The sequence below is a fragment of the Macrobrachium rosenbergii genome, chromosome 43 (assembly GCF_040412425.1).
Source record: "Macrobrachium rosenbergii isolate ZJJX-2024 chromosome 43, ASM4041242v1, whole genome shotgun sequence".
Classification (NCBI taxonomy): domain Eukaryota; kingdom Metazoa; phylum Arthropoda; class Malacostraca; order Decapoda; family Palaemonidae; genus Macrobrachium; species Macrobrachium rosenbergii.
Genome location: NC_089783.1, coordinates 30,531,625 through 30,553,413, shown reverse-complemented (window position 1 = coordinate 30,553,413; position 21,789 = coordinate 30,531,625). Strand labels below are relative to the sequence as shown.

General features: G+C 36.1%; 1 protein-coding gene across 23 annotated transcripts in view; it reads left to right on the top strand.

Moving 5' to 3' along the window:
• LOC136828730 (uncharacterized) overlaps positions 1–21,789 on the top strand; it is a 560,019-nt gene that overhangs the window by 506,455 nt on the left and 31,775 nt on the right. For 13 of the 23 annotated variants that reach the window (XM_067086900.1, XM_067086899.1, XM_067086894.1 and 10 more), the window contains one exon: positions 9,611–12,813. In XM_067086900.1, the coding sequence (XP_066943001.1) occupies positions 9,611–12,813 (3,203 nt within the window). Of the gene's footprint in view, positions 1–2,916; positions 2,941–9,610; positions 12,814–21,789 lie in introns of all 23 variants that reach the window. The other 10 variants (XM_067086897.1, XM_067086890.1, XM_067086887.1 and 7 more) reach the window with 1 other exon arrangement.

Here is a 21,789-nt window from a genome sequence, read left to right as displayed (position 1 = left end):
AGATGAGTCAGTTTCTATAGTCTTTGGTCATAGCCAAGCAAAGCCATAAGGATTCAACTATTTTGGTGTCATATATACAATGAACAATTGTTTTTGATGCTTAAAGAAAAATTTTAAAAATGGTTATAGATTAAAAATATAAAATTAATGATCAGAGTTTTCTTAAATATCTTCAGATGTAGTCTTTTGATGAAAACTCAGTAATTTCTTTAGAATTAGGCTAATAAATAAGGGATTTTTATTTTTTTATCAGTTACCACTTACAAGATGTATGTATTGTTCAAAAGTCTTTCATTGTTCTCTAGACTTCTCTATCATCCTACGTATTCTCTTTTCTCAGTTCTGCACTGTGGTGCGTCAGTTGGTAGTTCCTAAAATGAAAATCAGCTTTGTTTAGTATAAATTCCAGTTTGGGTATGAAAAAAGTGCCCCTGTATAAATCTTGAACAATTCTGAGGGTACACTGTGTGATTCAGCAAATTCGTGAAGTAGTTTTAGCACTAATTTCAGTACTTAGTCTGTTTCATTGGGACATGATTATTAGTTGAAAGTGTCTTGGAATTTTAAATGTAGAAACCCACACAACTTTGCATCAAGTTTTCTTTAAATGCTAATTTTGTTACTATCAGATTCTAGTTGACTCTTCTGTTTACTTCTATCCAAATTTTCTTTATCATTGTTGTTTAAACAAGCTTTAGTTCGTACTTCTATCACATTTTACTCATGCTTGGTTTTCAAGGGATACTTTAAAATATTGTAAACAATTCCCAGTCAGAACAAACTAAACTGCCCTATGATAAACATTTCTTGAAAATATTTTGTGTTTGTGGATACAGGCCATTGACTTAACTTTGTTGAATTCTTAGGTTAGAAGTGGATGACCATGTACATTAAAGAGAAAAAAAAAGATCACCTTTTGAGGATGAGAGATGCCCTGAAGTGGGGTAAAGACTCCACATCTCAAGTTTCCATTGCATCATGAATCTTTAAGTGGATTTGTTAAAAGAACTTGATTGTTTCTCTTGTTTTGTGGTTTAGGAAAGGATTTGAGGTTAAAGAAACCAGCTATCTTGTGTAGGATAGGTCAGTGTTTAAGGCCGAGGTACCTGCCTGGGAAGCTCTGAGATTGAGTGGGGTAATGGTTTATTTAGTATTTTATGGTGAGATGAGATTGCTACATTGCTGGCTGTCATCAGAGGGTTGAATTGGTTATAGAGAGTTGTTATGGAGAAATCATGGTGACAAAAGGCATTAAAGGAGGAGAAAGAATGTCTCTTGACTTACCAGATGTTTAACTTACCAGAAAAGGATGAATCAGGCTTAATTATTCAGAGCCTGAACTTCATAAGATTTTAACTTTGATGAGAGTAGAGTCCTGTAGATAGAAGAATGTATGCAGTTAGCAGTTCTTGTGAGCCACAGGTTTTAGAGACCAAGTTATGAGATGAAAATATGGCAAACAAACATTGGCAATGGGGTTTTACAGAACTGGAGGCAAGGATGACAGTTTTTAAGAGGAGATGACTCTAATTTATGGGTTTGTATTAAAATAACAGGTTTCCTTTTAATTTTCTGAGATATCATATTATATTGTTCGTGTCTTTAGCAATTAATGATAGTAAATATAATTTTTTGACTCATGTCATTTTTATAATAGCTCCAGCATCAAAGTGTATGTGTGCCAAGTTACAACCAGGCAGTCAGTAAGAGGAAAGGAAACAAATAAGGTTAACTAGTCACAGTTGGCCTACTGAGTCAATGATTGGGCATGACGAAAACAAGAAAAGGATAAAGAGGGCAAGCAGCTAGCTACTAGCACAAAAAAGTTAAATATAAATGCCAAACCATCTGATGTTTTGATGAAGATGGCCATAATGGTAGAGCAACACAAAAGAAGAAGAGGAGAAACACTTCAGCAAAAAAACAAAAATGTTGCATGAAATAATATTTTGAATGAGAATGAGCACATTAAAGAAGATTGAGGCAAAGTATAGAGTACAGTAGGTAGTGTGGTAAAACATGGGCAAGGTCTCTCCCCTTCCACTGCAGGAAGACTTTATAAGTATATACATGTATGTCCACTTCAGACCAAAGTGTTAGGTTAAGTAAGGAATTTTGTAATTTTCTTGCGTTTTAAGGTTTATTTTCTTGAAATCTGTATCATTTTCTTACTGATGGCAGGTTAGTACATTGTTTCTTTGTTATGCCTTTCTTTTTCTGAATTTAGAGTGAGTAACCATTAGTTGAGAGTGGAAGTTGGAAGGGTATTAATTTTTTACATTCTTCATGAGAGTACATTTTAAAAAAAATTTTGCTTCATTATGATAATTGAGGCCAGTTTATGTTCAACTAATTTTCATGCAATTTTTTTTATGCCTAAAACATCATTAACATATTGCAGGATTTGGCTTTTAGAAAATTTCTTTATAGTGACTGTACAGGTTAGATGAGAGTTGGATTTATTTTAAGGTAAAAGGTTTTCCTAGTTGGGTGGTTCACTCAAGCCTCATAGTATATAATTTTCATGCATTATCTTTTAGCCCTTAGTCTTGGCACTTACAGTACAGCATTCTAAAGGGTTCTCTGTCATTAAGATATAGGATTTCTTTGAGGGAGACCTTCTTTACTGAATGCATATTCGATTTATGCATTTCTGTTTCATGTTTACTCAGTAGATACATTTTTTTTTGTCTATGTTAAATATACAGTTAATAGTAAGCAGTGCTATCTGTACTGTACTTTGAACATTGATTGCTATTTGCGTTAGTATACCATTATAGACTCCCATAATTGAATTTTACCATTGATTTTGTTGTGTTCTTTATGTTTTAAGACTTATTTAGTATTTATTTGCACAGATGATGTTACACAACCATTTTAATATGTTACATTTATTATTATTTTTTGTCTCTCAAGGGGACCATGGAGTTGGTCTTTTAGGTTTGTTGGTCTTTTCTTTTTGTTGTTGTAGATAAAAGTAGTTTGTTGGTGCCTAATTATCAGTGTTTTATTGCTTTGCAAAGAAATATCAGAGAGAAATTTTCCAACCCAAGCATGTTCAGTACATCAATTTTTAGAAGAGAATTTGTTTGTTTTCCAGCGTTCATTAATATTTAGTATGTCACATACTATTTGTAGGAAGTGTGATTTTGGATAAACTGTATTAATAAAATGTGTTATGAATCTGTTGTAAATGTGGAGATCTTCACTTTGTGTCACCATGTGACATAGTTAAATAAGCAACTCTAACGTCTTGTAGTCATAGTAAACAACAGTTTGGTTGTACCAGTGTGGTAGGTTTGTTGTTTTTTAGATATTTTTAGTTAAACTTTCACCAGAACATAGTATCACAACTTCTAAGTAAGATTGAGAATTGGGGTCTTGTCAGCATACACCAGTAGAATAGATTTGCATTGTGCTTGATTTCATTCCAACTTGAACTGTTTGGAGGGTTGAGGCAATAAGTGAACTTCTCTAGTTCGAAGGAATTTTGGACTCTGTCAGTCATACAGTAGGTGAATGGCATTATTTTAGACTCATAAGATATGAGTGATGCCTCAAATTAACAGAATTTTGTACTTGTCAGCAGTATTATTATTCATTTTTGCTTGGCTACTTTTTAAGATGTTATACATCTTTAAATAAATCTCTTCAATTGAGTGTTAAATGCAAAAGTACAGGTTCGTTTAGATTAGGAACCATGTTGCTGTTAGCTGTAAGATTAGAAAATATTCAAGTTGAGGCTATAATATAGGACCTTTATTACTTAGCAGGAAGTGAGACCCCCAAAGTGTCTGTTAAGTTGAAGTGCTATTTTGGTTTCTTTCTCTTAAGTTCTACCATATTATACTGTGGTATATAGAGAAGAATGGTAATTTGTATACATTACTTCACTGTGATTAGCTGTCTGTTAAGTTTTAGATCAGGTAAATCATTCGATAAAATTTACATGCACTGAGGTCTACAGCTTAGTTTTATATCGAATGATTCATTCCAACTTGATTAAGATATATTAATAACATGCACAGGAGCAGGCGGGAAAAAAATATGTACTGGGTTTATATACTGTATCCTCATCAGGTAGCTTGAAAAGTAAATTACCAATCATTTGAAGAAATTCTTTTTTTTAGTTAAAAGCAGTACTGTGTAATGGGACAAATGATTTTGAACTATCTCTGTTCCTTTGTCAGGGGAGAATGAATATAAAAGCAAGAAAAAGGGGTAGGGTGCTTAAAAAAATTCTAAGTCAGAAACTTTGGATAGCATGCGTAAAGATTAGCAGGAAGTCAGGTGGGAAATGTTGATGGTCAGGTGGGATAAGTAGATCTCATGGCTATTGCATGAGAAGTCATATATTGAGGACTGCAACATAGGTCTTTCATACATTTCAGCTCTTGATAGTTGTGGGAGTATTAGGTGGAAAATAGAAGGCTTCATGAATTTGCTTAAGTTATAGTGGACCCACATTTTAAATATGGTTTATGTAGCTGTTGAGGTATGTAATTCTACCCAGAAGGCAAATGGGTAGCTCTTGACAAATATCAGTCTTCATAGATCTTCCTAGGAATCCTTGTCACGAATTTGGAGAGCAACTATTTGGTTGTGCTGAGGTGACCAAGCATCCCTACTCGGGTACGGCTTGCTTGCCACATGGGTAGACTGCCATAAAGAGATGAGTTAAAATAAACCTTGTCCTATCCCCAGGTTTTTTTTTTTTTTTTTTTTTTTTTTTTTTTTTTTTTTTATACTTTAGTACAATTGCTAGTAGGAATGTCAGGAACTTGACTTTGCAGTTCACAGAACATGATCCATACAAATGGCTATGTTGAATAATGAATTGTCTAGATTATTTGTTGACATTGCAGCATTTTTCTAAGACCCCAGAAAAGGATAACAGTACCCAGTATTTTGGAATAGGAGATTACATATTCAGAAATGTGGTTTGTCTTGCAGTCAGGGATTCCATTTTATTCCATTCCATGCCTTGTTAGTCATTTGCATATGAAGAATTGTCATTAAGAATCAGAAGTACTGAATATTTCCAATATCTGCAGCAACACGATTATGGTCTTGAAGTAAAAGATGAATTTTACTACTCCCTGGAAACTGAAGTAAAATAATATCTATTGGTCAGTGCTGATCATGAGTCATGGCTGCTGTGCCTTTGAAAAAGTTTTTAAATGAAAAATTTATTAATTGAATAAAATACAGTACTCAGTAATTGTCAGTGTAACACATTTTTCTGATAAACTAAGCAAAGTGACATCCAGGATCCTATCATTGGTATCAGTTTGATCTTATTACGACCGTTAGAAGAGATTTAAATATATCCATCAAACGTGTAAACATCAGTGTTCTCACTGCAAGGTCATTTTTACATAAAAGAAGACTCATGGAATAAAATCAAGTTCAGCAAGCACATTAATATTGCTGATGTGAGGAATTGAATTACCAATCAGGAATATGTAAACAAGGTGTCAGAGGTTGTAATCCTGAATGAAAATGCACAACTGGCATAGACAATTCGAGACATGCCCGTTCAGCTCCACAGAATAACCAGTCTTTTGGCAGAAACAAATGCCTGGTTTCAAGAATTTTTTGGCAGAGAAAAAGACTTAGTTGTTTCAAGATGTGTATTCAGAACACCTTTGGTGATAAATAAGAAAAATCCCATAATTCAGCATAAGTATATGGTTAATTAAGTGATTTTAATGCACTTTGTATTTGCTATAACAAGCAATGTACAGTGAGAAAATTTTTCATAGTTGTTTGATTATGAAGAAAACCTTATTCATGACAAAGAAGATGCCAGTGGATTGTGGAATTCAACATAGACTTTATTAAATGTAAAAATTCTGAAATTGATCTTGGTGAGGTGCAAGACTTGCCTCAATTTGAAATGTCAGCTGAATTAGGTATACCCACTTTAAGTAGACAAAAAAGCAAGGAATTAATTAGTAATAAATTATCTGGAAGTGTTGAAATGCCTGCTGAAGCATGTTTTAGAGGTGGTATCACTTTTGAAATTTTATGATGTGATTAAACTCTTTTGGACAGAGGAAGCTGCACTTCATACTTTTGCAATAGTAGTAATTTTCACTGGCATATATTACTGTCATTTTTCTCAGTACTGTTATTGTTCTGTTGTAACACACCCTTAACTGTTCTGAAGATGTGGTTGCTTTGACAATTTGATATATCATCTACTGATTTATTAATCTGACTTACCCTCTTTACTTGCATTACCCTCTTTACTTGCATGAGTGTGAAAACCATGCCTTAACATATTATTGTAATTTCAGGTTAATATTTCTTTTAGCCTTTTAACTTGAAGTTGTGCAGTAGAAGTCTGATTATTGAGCATCCTCGTGACTTGAGTCTGTGCTGAGTAATCAAAAATAATGAATAATTGGATTCTCTTCCTTATTCCCACGGTTTAATGTTTGGTTGGTCATCCATAAGCAATTTTAATCCATAAATACGACTGCTGTTATCATAATATTATCACCAAAATAGTTTCTTTTTTTATTAAAATACATGGTTAAACATAAAATCGTACTAATTATTTACCTTGTAGAGCATTCCAAAAGAGAATATTACTTTATTAAAACAACTTATTATACATATACTTAGTGAACATGTACTTGCTGAACAAGTATAAATGATATACTGTATCTGTAAATAACAGTGCCATTTCCCTGTTGAGAAATACATCTGAACATACAGTCCCACAGCTCATCAACCTCTTACAACTTCCCAAACTAGATGAAAACTGTTTTATTTACTTTTATTCTGCTATTTGCACTGTACAAAAGTAGTTTGGATTCTGAGGCTACAGAGAGGGAACCAGAGTAGTAGAGGATTCTGTTATAGGCTCCTCGTGCTCTGCAACATCACTCACGCTCGTCAACCTCCAGAGGTCATTAACATCAAGCTTAAACTTAAGGACATCCAGCCCTAGGAGGCAAGACTCAGCACTGATACAAGGAGATAGGGATAGATGATGTACTCCTACACTCAAAGGCCCTGTGCATGACATTATACGACATGACATCTAAATTCTTAAAATGAGAACATCCTTTGAAATTCATGTCATATGCATCTGATTCAGCCTTCCATGTCTATTTTCAGCTGTTTTCCACTCCCTTTTCATATTAATCAGTCCATTTTGCCTATAGCTCCTGAGGGTTGGTCAAACTTAAGATGTTTTTCTTATTTATCAGCCATGAAACCACTGATGTATCATCATCATCATCATCATCTTGTACTCAGTCCACATCATCCTGCTCTGTCAGTTTGCTTTTAGGATATTAGTACCTGTGGCATCTTTAATAGTGTGCAGGATGCCCCTATAATTACCCCTGGTCATCATCGTCCTTTTGGAACAGCACACGGTACAATTTTTTCCATCTCATTTTTACATTTGACTTTGTGTATCATTCTGTGCTATGGCTGTTATTTCCATTGCATCTTTGATGGTGAAATTACAATGAAAGTCTAGCACAGAGGTGGACTTCAATATCATTCGTGCAAAAGGTGCACAACAACTATTTCTTTAGTTTCTGAATGGCCCTGTGATCCAGGTACTAGATCAAAAAGGCATTATTGACTGGCACTTAAACTATAAAAAGTTCCCTGTAGCAAGTTTCATTGCTGGAATATGGGCTTGGCTGTTGTTTGTTAAGATTAGCAACCTTAGCATCATCAGAAAACCATTGGGGAAAGGTTCTTGTAGTCCTCTGAAGATCTTACTTTGAGCACCACACTACATTGGCAAAGGCAAATATGTTGGATATTTTTTGAAGCATTGAGCTCTTACATTTTTCTATCAATAAAAAATTTCAATATGGAGCTTCCAAGGAATTAACACCCAATAATACTGTAACACAGTAACTATTGAAACCCTTAGCAGACTTTTCCCCTGACACTGGCAAAGTTCTTTCAGGTATGGCCCTATAAAAATGGCCCCTCTCTTCATTGCATTAACTCTGACTCAGATTCAAGTCACACTCAAGTATGAGTTGTGTGAAGGTATCATTTTGTAATTCCATAATAGACCTTAGGTACTCAGCCACCATCTGAGAGGGCACAAAACTCTGGGATCTTCATATCTTGATAAATCATTGTGCGCCTTCTTTGTGGGGAGTCAGACTGATATAGGCTTCCCCCTGGGAGACTGAGTAGTAAACTACTTGAGCAGAATATCACTTGGTCCAGCTTGTCTAACTTGGGTTTCCTCATGAAAGAGGTGTTGAAGAAATTCCATGAGCTATGAATGCAAACAGTTTTTCTCTGTGGCCCATGATATCATGAAGCATAGAGGAGTTGACTCTGTACACCTCCATTAAAATTTTCATAGTTGCAGGGCTTTATTGAGGGGTTAAGCCTCGTTCTTATGATGTCGCACACCTGAGAGCCAAACAATGTGAGATTCTTTCCTAATAATCACAGAATGGTGGGAATGGTACTACTGTATTATAAAATTGGGTATATAATAAGATTTTACAAATTTATTGTTGAATAATATGTACGGTGGGGTTGGTTCTGTAATTATGATTGTACCTTTTAAGTAGGAAGCAGACATGGATGTTGTTGCTCTGCAAAATAAGTAACTAGCACTAATTCTAAAAGCACATGCTTTAAAGGCAGCAGTGGAAGTACCATGTTGAAATAAAGCCTATGAAGATGGCCAAACAAAATGCATGAACTCTGGTGTAAATGATTGCCATTGGTGTAAAAAGGAAAAGGCAAACCCAACATTCTAGAACCCAGAGCAACAATGCTCTACTTGTGGTAAAACTAAAGATATGGAACATAGTGTTACTTCATTTTCTCTGTAGATATAAGAAACTATGATTAGTTTGTAACTCTCTGATAGCATTAGTTGACATCAATGCTTTAAGAAAGAAAATTAAATCCAAGGTAACATCAGTTGTTGCCACTGACTTAGATATGCAAAACGCAGTTGCTCACGAAAAGGAAAACATATAGAGTAGAAGCACAGTGTGAGGTCGATTTGCTGAGGAATACAGTCATAGTTCTGCTCAAGTTCAACCTTGTAAACTACTAATTACACCACTTCCTGGTCCATTCGATTTCTCTGCTAAGGGTAAAAGTGATTTTGTCTCAATATCAGAGCTTTTCTGTTATTTACCTTAATTAAAGAATTTAATTTCTTCAGCTTGACTTGTTGGCTGCTGAGGAAGTTAAAATACATGTACTGTATTGGATTTTGGTGTTTCATTTGGTTTTATGGTACTCACCAACATAGGATTAGTTCGTTTTAGGGAGTGTGTTAATGGTGTTTAATGTTATTTCTTCTGGATGACCAGTCACACATAAAAGATATTTTTAAGTGCTGCTGATGACATTTTTCTTCCAGAGTTTGTTGTGACGAAATATTTCATATTTTATTTTTATTAATTTCATTCTTTTACAATGTTGGTCAACCAGTTGAAAGATTCAACAAATTTCATGAGAAAATTAAAATATACAAAGTTTTAATCTTGAAAGACATTAATGAATCCTTTGATTATGTGTTAACATTTGTGTTATTTACACTTTTCTGTATTGTCTTTGAGAAGTCTTATTAATCTATTCTTTTTTTCAGGTCTTTACAGATTAGATCATCATCTCCCTCTAGTAATCAACGCACAAACTCAAGAACAACTGATGATTTTCCTTCAACCTCTTCACATGCAAGTGATGGCACATTAACACCAACACAGGATATTCAGGATATTCCATTTTTAGATGATGATACAAGTTCTGCTTATTCTTGTGATACTGAAGGATATTACACTTCATTTCATATAGACAGTGGTTTACGTTCAGTAAGTTACGAGGGCAATAAGCTTGCAAGTGAAAGTGATTACGAAACATTTGGTAAGGGTAGTACAGGTACAACCAATAGCTCAGCAAGTTTAGGAACAGTTGTCATGAGGAATCCAGAGAAGAAAACACCACCAAAGCCACCTCAAAGGGTGAGCTCTTTAGAAAGGAAACGTGAAAATCGTGAAAGTGTCATAACTGTGATCCATGTTAATGGATCAACCTCGTCACGTGAAGACGTTGTTGGTGAGGTACCTGATAAAGGTGGTAGTCAAGATGGGGATAGCAGAAGTTCTCGTGATGGCGATAGTGGAAGAGAAACTTCCAGTTCCCCAACTGAACCTACTAGTCCACGCCAACCTAGTCTACCATCTCCAGAACATGAGTATTCTGAATCTGACTTTGAAGTTGAAAGACAAGAAATTTTGCGGGTTAAAACTTCTATAAACTCAAGCCGAATACCCTCAATGTGCGTTATAACACCGCCTCAAAGTGATGATGAAAGTGTTAGGTCAGGTAATGTTTCTCTGTCAAGGGACAGTTTAGCTTCACAGGTTGAAAATCAGGGCCAACAAGTGCCCCTCCAAGGAACAGCCAGTTCCATTGCTAGTCAGGGAAGCACATCAAGTGTTGCTACTAAGATTTATGCTTTTCAGAATAGTGGTGCAAAAAGTGGAGGTGCTAGTGGAAGTAGTAAGGCAACTGTGGAATCTGTTGTTAGTGAGAAGAAAGATTTGGCATCAAAAATGGCAGCAGCACCTCATAGTTATACCCCAACCCTCACAGTTATTCCAAGAGGCAAAGATGGAGATATAAATGCTCACTTAAAAGGTATTATGCACACTGCCGCTATAGCATCTCCTTCACGGGCAACTACTGAGCAACCTGTGTTAATTAAACCATCATTAGTGAGGCAGGCAGAGAAAGAAAAGAGGTTATCACAGGAAAGTGATAATAAACAAAAAATGGAGTTGCAAAAGCAGCTCTCTAAGGATGAGGGGCATGTCAAGCCCGAAGAGGATAAAGGTCAAGTTCAAAGCTCAGATCTGGTTTCTTATAAAGAGCTTCCACCTCCCACTAGTACAAGTCATCCATTTAGTGCTGTGCCTAGTAGTGTCAAACAAAATGTAGTTATTACACCAACTAACTCTTTGGAAAGAAGAAAAGCCAATATACACAAGTCTGGTGCTCGGGTAACACTTAATTCTGATGGGAAGGTTGTGTATTCCTCTGATAGTTTGCCTCGTCGAAAGGGCCATTCATCTTTTGAGCCCGGACCATACATTAAACAAGTTGTAACAACTTCACAGCCTCAAGTTACTTCTGGAGGTACTGATAGCTCTCAGACATTACCTGTGTCTCTTGTAAAACCATCAGTTTCAACAACAACAAGTAGTATACAGCAGACACCATTGCCACCTTTACCAACCATGACTAGCAGTAATACAGAAACTATCCAGCCTCACCCCATGGCACAAAGGCCTCAGCAGCCTCTTCCACCATCTGCTTCTGCATTACATGCTTCCCCTCCAATGCATCACCATCCCATTCAATCAAAACCTTTGTCTGTTCCGTTGTCCCATTCACAACCGGTAGCCTCATCACTCTCATCACAGACAGCAACCACACAGCCTCTTCCTACTTCTGTACATCACATATCAAAACTTCCTGGTCAAATAGTTCAAAACCTTCCTTTACAGTCTCGTCCAGTCCAACCCTCACAACCCGTTAGTGGTACTATTACTTCGGCACCTACTAGTGCCCCTTTGCACCATGTTGCACATCCTGTGTCACAGCCTTACCCTTTGTCTCAGATCAAAACTGTTTTAACCACGCAAACTCCTTCAGGTGGACTTCCTACTCAGCAAAAAGCCCCAAGTATGAGTGGTATACCAGCAAGTATTAACATGACTCCATCTTCAGTACCATTAACTAGTGTTAGCAGTCAGCAGATTAAACCACCTCAGCCATTAGCGCAGCAGAGACTTCAGCAAACAACACAGCAGCCACAGTCTCCTGGTAGTCAAAAACAAGTTGCTTTTGTGGATAAAACGGATAGTAAAGAATCTGAGAAACCGAAACTACAGAGTGTTGCAGGTAGCTCAAATAGCATGTATGCTGTTACACAACAACAACTTCAGCAGCAGCAGCTTCAGCAGCAGCAGCTTCAGCAACAACAGCTTCAGCAGCAGCAATTACAGCAGCAACAACTTCAGCAACAGCAACTGCAACAACAGCAACAGCAACTGCAGCAACAGCAACTGCAGCAACAGCAGCAGCTGAAACAGCAACATCAGCAACAGTTACAGCAACAGCAACTCCAACTGCAGCAGTTGCAACAGCAACAACAACAGTTGTTACAGCAGCAGCAGCAACAAGAACAGCAGCAACCACCATCTCAGCAACAGCAACAACTTCTTCGTCAACAACAGCAAATTTTCCAAGCTCGTCAGGAAGCTCAAAGGCAGCTTATGCAGCAACAGCAACAAATATATCAGACCCATCAGGAAGCCCAGAGAGTTTTGCAGCAACAACACCAACAGCAGCTGATGTTGCAGCAACAGCAGTTGTATCAAGCAAGACAAGATACCCAACAGGTGCGACAGCAGCAGTCACCACCTTTGTCTCAACAACAGCAGCAACAACAACAACAGCAACAACAAAATATCACTGCAACTACATCAGCTGGTGTCATTATGGCTTCCCAAGGTGCACCTATGTCTCCAAGAAGTCAGCGGGCTGGTGCATATGTACATGTCCAGGGACAAACAACTCAAACAGCATTGCCCCAGCAAACTGTTTCACTGAACCAGGCTGCAACAAAGCTACTCACACGCCCACAAAGTGCACACGGTTATCCTCCTGGTGGCCAAACATCCCGTGCACCAACCCCTGTGCAAGGTCCTATAACCTCAAGTCCTAGACGTGGGGCTCAACCAAGTACTATGGCTCTCACTCACCCAGACCTGCGCACTGACCCAGGTACACATCCTAATAATGCACTCTCACCAGCACCTATAGAAGTCCAAGAGCTAAATTCTTCCACAGACCATGTGCTCTTGGCCTTGGCCCATGCTAGATTGGCTAAGCATCAGCCATTTCAGTCTTCCTTATCTCGTACCCTTTCAAAATCACCCAGACAAGATTCTCAAACTAAATATTTACAGCAAAGGGACAGTGGTCATAGTAACCTAAGTAGTTTAGACTCAACATATTTATTGCGTAGTCCATTTCAAAGGAATAATAGCTATAAACTAGCAACAGCCCCACTTTCAGAGGCAACTAACAATCTTCACCTTAGATATGAAATGAGCCCCAGTAAAAATGATAGCTTGGGACATCAATTACCTACAATAAACAATAGCACCATTCATGGTCCAAGGATCAGTTCTGGGAGGCAGGAATGGAGTAAGTCCCTTTTGAAGTTCTCCCTCTCTCCTGTTGCCACGGGGAACATGGGTCAAGGCAAGAGCCAGGCTGTGAAACGTCCTGTCAGTCCTCATAGCCCAGGTCAGGCTGTCAATCCCAATTTATATAGACGTAGATTTTATGGAGCTCAGGTTATGGTCAATCCAGCAGTAGTTAATGATTTTAAATCTCCTAGAGCTGTAGGTATGAGTAAAGAGAACAGTAATGATGCAGGTCTCAGCAGCATTATTGATAACAATGAAAGCATCAGTAATGCTTCTAAGCCTGTAGCTGAAATAGGCAACACTAAACCACGTATTGTTGGAATAGTTAAGAAGCCCCCTTCCCCTGTAACAGATACAGAAATCTGGTAGTTTTCCATGACACAGGTAGGCCATATTTTAAAATGACCTGTTTATGGTTCCTAGTCATAGTGAAATTTCAAACAAGCAACTAGAGGTGCCATTTCATTGACAAACAATTATTGATGCTTTAAGTTTGCTATGTGTAGATTAGAGGTACTTGATGTAACATAATTTGAGATTTAAGGAATTGGTTGTTATGCATGATTTCAGTGTTTCTTTTAAAGTTAATCCAACTTGCAATTTTCAGAGGAGCTCAGTGAGCGAGGATTATGTAATATGAGAATATTCCAGATATATTCACTAAGGAATGGAAAACAGTATAATGTTACTTGATATCTAAACTTTGGATAACTAAATCAATACTAAATTTTTTTTTATTTGGGATATATTAGTTTATTAAGTAGGTTAAGTACGCTTAATAATTCCCTTTTGTCTGTTTTCTGAAGATCTTTTATTAGCCATGTCCTTTAGTTTCTGCATGGATAATTTATTCCATAATTATACTAGCACCCAATTTTTTTTTAATAGTTTGCTCTTTGGTTTTGTGAGAAATATTTGAATCTTTTATCCTCAGACTTCTGGTATGCAGTTAATTTTCCTTTGGACACTCCCTGATGGTCAAGAGGTTTATGACAGATTGACTTTTATTTGACTTTTGTGTTTCTGTCATTTATAGTTCACTTTGGATGTGTTAGACTTGTGTACAGTTTATGTTAATGATATAAAAAATGTGATATAGTACAATTTATTAAATAAGCAGTATCTTCAGTTAGATTCTGGTTACTAATTCACTGTTCACACTCAAGAACTCAAGAACTGATGTGACCAGGAGTTTTACTCTGATTTCTGATAGCTACTGTAAACATTTCACTAATTATTTTTTATAAGTTAAGAGTCACCAAATTTTCATTCACACATTTCAAGTTCATTTATATTGATGATCTTGTGTTTGTTTGTTAAGTTCTGAAGTTCATGTTACTCAGGCATTTAAATGCTGGTTTTACCATTGAAAAGGATTGGTATATTTGCTCTACTTGAACTGTGTAGTAATGGAAAGTTTGGAATTTTATTGTACAAACTATGTTTAAATTAAACCACTACAAAAGGTGGCTAAACAATCCACTGACATTAACTTATTGATATTTGTAAAAAAAAAATAGTACTTGTGAGAAACAATATGGCAGAAATTACTTTTGTGGAAATTTGTTAGTGCATTGGAGGTTATTCTCTTACATATGTGTAAGCTTCAGGCAGGGTGGAAAGGGTGACAGTTGGAGACTTGGTGGTGGAAGATTGATGGTGTTGGGTGGATGAAATTCTGATATTCATTCCAGTCTTGGATTACTCAGGTTGGGTTAGAATAGGGTGCCGGAAAATGTTGGATTTTTTCATACTTTTAGACTAGCATGTCACATTCACATACAGTGAATTCTCATTTATTGCCTTAGCTAATACAGTACACAGCTGGTAAAATGTAGGTTTTCCTTCATTGAGATAGACATGACCCATTACCCAAGACACGTTTTATTTGTTAGCATATTTTTTTTTTGGTACGGTACTGAATTAGACATTTGGTCACTTAAGTTAGTATAGACTGTAGACAAAGAGTGCGTTTATCATTATTTTGATACATTTTTTATTTTTTAACAATGTCATTTGGAACACTTCTGATGTACAGGATTCTTTAGGATTTGTATGGTAGGTATCATGTAACTAAGTTTGTTGAACCTTATGAAATGCCAGTAGTAATATTAGAAATTTATTTGGGAACCAATAGTTGCCCACTTTAATGCTACTATCTAAACTTGTGGTAAACAAACAATTTTGACCATGTTCAGCAGTTGTAGCGTCATTTATAAGTGAATCATATCAATATCTCGCCCGTACTTAATACAGGCTTGTCAAGTAGGCATAACAGTGGAACCTGTGGTTTATGTACATTTTTAACTGTGTGGTGTCTTATCTTTACTAGTAAGCAGTAACGAAATAAGGAAGTGATTCAATCATAGTAAAAAATTCACTTGGCCAGTTACTTAATAATGAGACTCAATCAGGTGAATGAATCTGCCAAGCAGCTGAAATATACAAGATCATAGGGCATAAAGAAGTGCTTATAATTTGAGAATAATTTCTTTTTAAAGAGATACTTTGTTTCATGAAATCTTGACACACAAATTGCTTTCTTCTATAAGTATCAATTAAGAGCCGTAAATAGATTGTCATTTGAACTTCATTTCTTCTTATATTTCTTGCCTGAAGAACCTTGGTAATGTTTCTTTTCTGTTCATTGTTAAGGGTAAAAGTTTTGTAAAGAATTGATGACCAGCAATTCTTGTCACTTGTACTAAAACGGTGATCTTGACAAGAGCTTTTATAATGTTAAAAAGAATACTGTATTTTTCCTGAAATCATACCAAACATGCATGCAATGAAATGGTTCTTTTATAACTCCGTAACTTTCATCACCTCTTCCATCAGTGAATCTTTACTATCATCTTGTTTACAGCTAACTTCTAATAGCAGTGTTTATTTCTAGTTTCTCTTTACTAGTATGGAAAAATCATATCCTTTTAATTTTGGGGTGTGAAAGTTTACCTTAAAGAGATTGCAGAAATGGTAGTCCAGCGCACTGGTTATCATGACAAAGAGAACTCAAGAAAATATTGTTAATTTCTCTCTCAGTTTTTTGCTTGATAGTAACTATAATTGCTTATATAATTATTAGTATACAGTACTTTATAATTAGTTAAAACAGATGGAATTCACTTTACAAGAAAGTATAGTGAGAAACAGTGTACATTGTGTTAACAGTCAGTGAAGTCATTCAGCTAAGTTTGATTAAATCATTTACCAAATCACATTCTGCGAGAAAGACCTAAATAAGGAAAGGTGTATGTAAATGTTTAGGCTATGGTCTGCGTAGATTTTTGTGTCATGTAAAGTCTTTCAATGAGGTGTCATTAAGCAAGTTTATGCTTTAAGTTTTACATGCTAGCCACCTCAGTTTGTTACATAGCATTTTTTAGATGGGGAACAGGTTGCACATATGTACTGAATTTTTAAAATCTAATTACAGAAATGATAAAGATCATGTGCAAACAGATGTAATGCAGCCAAATTCCCAAAATTCTGGATGGAAAGCCATTCATTTATGGTACAGTTTGACCATCATTAATCTGGCATCATTGGGACCTGCAGGATGTTGGATTAGTTATTTTGCTGGATTACAGAGTGGTTAGGTTAGAATACACATAACCCAACAGTTAACCACTTCATCCTACCTTTAAAATACCCTGTAAATCAGTACAAGTAGGTTAATATGGAAGAAAGAAACATCAAATGAAAATCAAGTGAAATTTTAATGAAGCACAGTCAAAATAAATGGTACAGGCAATTCTGTTGGCTCACACAAGAAAGTTCGTCACTCCCACTTCCAAAGCGAAAAGCTGGAATTTGCAACTAAGCACATTTACGTCTTGGGGTGAAGGGCTGTCAGGATTCCCATCTTCATCTTGGAATTTTTTTTTTATATATTTTACGCTATTCTCATTTATGTTTTTATTATATTTTCTCATTTTTTATTTTTACAACCTCAAAGATAAACACAATCTATGCACAGAATACATACAAACGCACAAATTCATTTGCTGGTGTTGGAGAACTTCATACAGCTTGTTTTGGTTCATGTTGTTATGCTAATGATTTTTTATTTATATTTTACGCTATTCTCATATGTTTCCATTGTATTTCATCATTTTTTAGTTTTACAACCCAAAAGATAACCGCAATTGTGTGCGCAGGATACATACAAATGCACAAACTCATTCGCTGGCATCGGAGAACTAGCTACATCTTGTTTTGGTTCATATTGTTATGCTTATGACTTTTGTAATTTATATTTTACGCTATTCTCATTTATATTTTCACTGCATTTTCTCCTTTTTTATTTTTACAACCCAAAAGATAAACACGATTGTGTGCATAGGGTACGTACAAGCTAACAAACTCATTTCTAGTGTCAGTGAACTTGTCACAGCTTGTTTTGGTTCATGTTGTTACAATTATGATCTTTTTATTTATATTTTATACTATTCTCATTTATATTTTTACTGTATTTTATAATACAGTTTATCATTTTTCTGATGTTCTTCTTATGAAGAATATATCTTTTATCAAGCACTTCCCTTGATTCCAGTTGCAGAGCTATGATAACATTTCCTTTTAATTTCATTGAATTAGGTCCTTGGTATGGATGCATGGAATTCGGTCCATATGGCCTGGTGCTGGGGCCAGGAGCCAATTCAGCACCCAGCAGTCTTCTTTAGGAAACAGATATCTCTGGAAACTGTCAGTGGGGAGAAATCCATATATCCATAAATTTTGCTTAAACTAGTAACCTTGCTGCTGCCTGACAGTAAGCTCAGGAAATTTGCTGAACATTGGTCTCCATTTACAGCAGTATATTGGATTGCTCATGCTTCTCAAATGGTTTATACATCCAGATAACTCTGACCACTTGAGCATCCTGGGCGATACTGTAGATGCTTTTAGTTGTCGGCAAAAGAAAACTATTTAGATGGCTTTCTCTGTCTGCCCTCAGGTCTTAAAAACTACTGATGCTAGAGGGGTGCAAATTGGGATATTGATCATCCACCCTCCAATCACCAAGCATACAAAATTGCAGTCCTGTAGCCTCACTAGTTTTTATTTTATTTAAGGTTAAAATTTAACCATGATCTTGTGTCTAGCACTGCAACAGCACAGGCCGCCACGCCCGGCTGAGAGTTTCATACAGCATTATACTTTGTACAGAGAACTCAGTTGTGCTGAAGTACATTTTTTACTTGTTTATGATGGATTCCAGTTTTACTGAGTTTACTTTAGATGAACAAGGGCCAAGTTCTTCCAGTTATAGGCCGTTATCCAATTACTCTAAAGTTCATTCAGTCTATGCAGATTGTGTAGTATCAAAGAGTATTTGGTGTATGCTTCCTGGACAATTATGATAATGTTTTGCTTGTCAGAACTCTTTCTTCCCCAGGTGGGAGGAACTCACTCATCTTAATCTTTTTTAAAAAAACCTGACTGATACACCCATCTTATGAAGTCCTTTTTCCTCATGCTGTCTATGCACTGGTTTGAAATAGTTGAAGAAATCTAACAGTCGAGCATACAAGAAGATAGGGAGATTAAGCCAATGATGTACACTCCCTGAACATTAAGGGAAACAAATGGTGAAAGTTTTTGATGTCAAGACAATTTTGGCTGTCTTTTCAACCAAGGAGTCACCCACGTGAGTTGTACGCCTCTCTCTTCTATACTGTATGTAGAGGAACATGTGGCCATATGTTTTTGTATTATCATCACCTTCCATGCACCATGATGCAAGTGCCTTAGTGAATGGCTTCTATAACATGTCTTTTTAACCATTTCTGTTATGAGGCAGTCAATATTCGTTTTTGTTCTGTACCCAGTAGGTATGGTTATATGCTCCCATTCCTTAAGTCTAGAAGATATCTAATGTTATGTATAGAACAGTTTGACATGCACATGTACTGTTCACTTTCCTTCATTTTCTACCAGTACAAATAGATTGCATACGAGCAAGTGATTAACAACCATACTTTTCCTGTACAGTTAACTTTTTCTGAGATAACCTGGTTTATTTTAGCCATGTGTACCACTGTTTCCAGAGATGATGCAGCTCTATGCTATAGAGTACCCTGGAGGTTTCAGCTAAAAATTTCTATGTTGTATATATAGAAATGCATCTTTGAAATAGTGGTTGATTAACAATGGCATTGTTGTGAAGAGGACATTACCCTCAGTTGGTGATTTAAACGGTTGAACTCGCAATGTGCTGCCTCAATTCCCTGCATTCCACCTTAGTTTCGTAATGGAAAAGAATTTCTTTTTTGCAGTAAGTTATTTGACAGTACTACTAACTTACTGAATCTTAGGCTTCATTGTCATCATTTTGTGAATTTTGTGCCCTCAAAGATGAAACTTTCATCCTTAAACTTCACTTTCTCAATAGAAGTATGCTCCATTTTAGGGAACCTCCTAAAGTAATCTGTCATAATGAGCGGTTCATATTAACCCCATCAATTATATAACTGCTCGTGTATTGGTCTTCAATGATCCGCAGACTCTCACACTTTTGTTTACAAAAGAAGAGTAGTTTTGTGACACTAGTGCCATGTGAACCTTTGATTAGCCATCCACTAACCACTTGCAGAGCGTTCCTTGGCTTGTTTTCTTCAGTTACCAAAATGTCAAACTATTCCAGTTTTTTTCACTACAGTACTCACTTTTTGTTAGCAAAGTGGTGGAGAAGTGTGAAAGAAAGTGCTATATGAGTACTTTAAATGTTAAAAATTTTTCAGTTTGGCAGATACTTATTCCCGTTTCCTATATATTTCGCTTTTAAGCTAGTGTGTAGCAGTATTCAAAACTTGTTCACTGTATTCAGCTTTTTTATACTCTCATACTTCATAGTAACCTTTTTTCCAACCTCTTTATACTCTAATTTTGTGGACACACCTTTTGAAAATATCAAATTTCCTTTCTTGTGCTTTATGGAACAGTACAGGCCTTATGTGCCCATCTTGAATCTTTGCTCTCTCTACAAATCGGGCAGTTTAATTTACCAGTTGCTGAGTTATCTCTCCATTTCTCCCATTCTGTGCTTCTCTCTTGCCACTCTCTCAGTCCCTGCTTTACAGTCCACTTTGTTCCCAAGGTAAATGAAATTCTCCTCTTCTAAAACCTGCTCATATATCACATGAAGGTGAACTCTCTATTCTCTTTGAGATTTCTGAATATATCAAATTTGTGCTTCATCATCATTTTAAATCAGTTGTAGCATTTCTAGTGGGATGATTTTATGTTTATTATAAGAGTACTGTATTTCAGGATAAAGGCTCCCATATCCCCATTTGCTCTTGTAATGTATTTTGATTTTCAGTCTTATCCTGTCCATTCCACTTGTACAACTGTTAAACATTTCCACACCATCTTCCTTGATTCTGCTGTTAGTACTTGGTCATCTGCATAAAACACCTCTCATGGTTAAGTACTTAATCATTTTAAGTGATTATTCAGCAGAGGCAGGTGTTTCTTTGCATTAACTCACTCCCTCTTTTTGTTTTGGTGCAGAGCAAACAGTTAGTTCTTGGTTTTACTACTGCATATATTTGTCCATGTTTAATTTAGTATTCTTAATTATAGACAGTACTATCTACAGTATATTGCTCTCCTTTTTTGCTTATCTAGCATTAATGATTGATTTTGTTATTTCTGGCTAGGTGTGTTGTTTTTCATTTGTACTGATTTATATAATTTTTATTTATTACTGGTATATCAGTTACTCCTCTTATTCATACTTGTTACCCATTAGTTATCTAATTTAACCTTTAGTATAATGTACCTCTTAGCACTATCATTCAGTTTATTTAGCTCTATGCAGCTTGATTTTATCCTATATTGTATATCTAATGCTTTTTTGATAAACCACTAATGTCCTGATCTTTGTCAGTACTAATTTATACTTCACTTTTAAACATTGCTAATTTTACCTAGATTTGCCAAAATAGTTTTTAGATGGTATTCATTTGTTGTAGATGGCATACTTCTGCTTGCGGAAATGTCACCTAGAATTAATGAAACTGCTGTAAAAAGTTTGGTAGCAAATTTAGTTGAAAGTAGAAATTTTGAAAAGTAAAGCATAAATCACTGGCAGTAATTCAGTGCTTGTTATTGTTAATTCCAGTAACTGTGTGTATGCCTTATAATTTTTTTTTTTCTAAGTGGAGTATGATATTTACAATGATATGTGCATTCATTGTTTGCCAAGTTTCAGCAAGTATGTCAAGGTTTTTTCATATAGGGTCTGTTACACCTTTCCACTAGACAGTCCCTGCTCTTGCTTGCATTGTTTCCTCCCATCTCAGTTCACCGATGGTGTGTGCTGTGTGCACTCTGGGGTTGAATATGGTACTGAACCAGTCAGTAGTGCCAGTTGCCTTCCCTGCCTTTTCAACAGAGTTATGCCCTCTTCGGTGGACTGTCTTGTGTGTTCTATGCTGGAGTACTTGCTTCATCTACTCAACATCCCTCTATTAGCCACAACCTATCTTCACTAACTTTGCTCACAGTTCAGGATACTTGCCCACCTGTCTTTCCC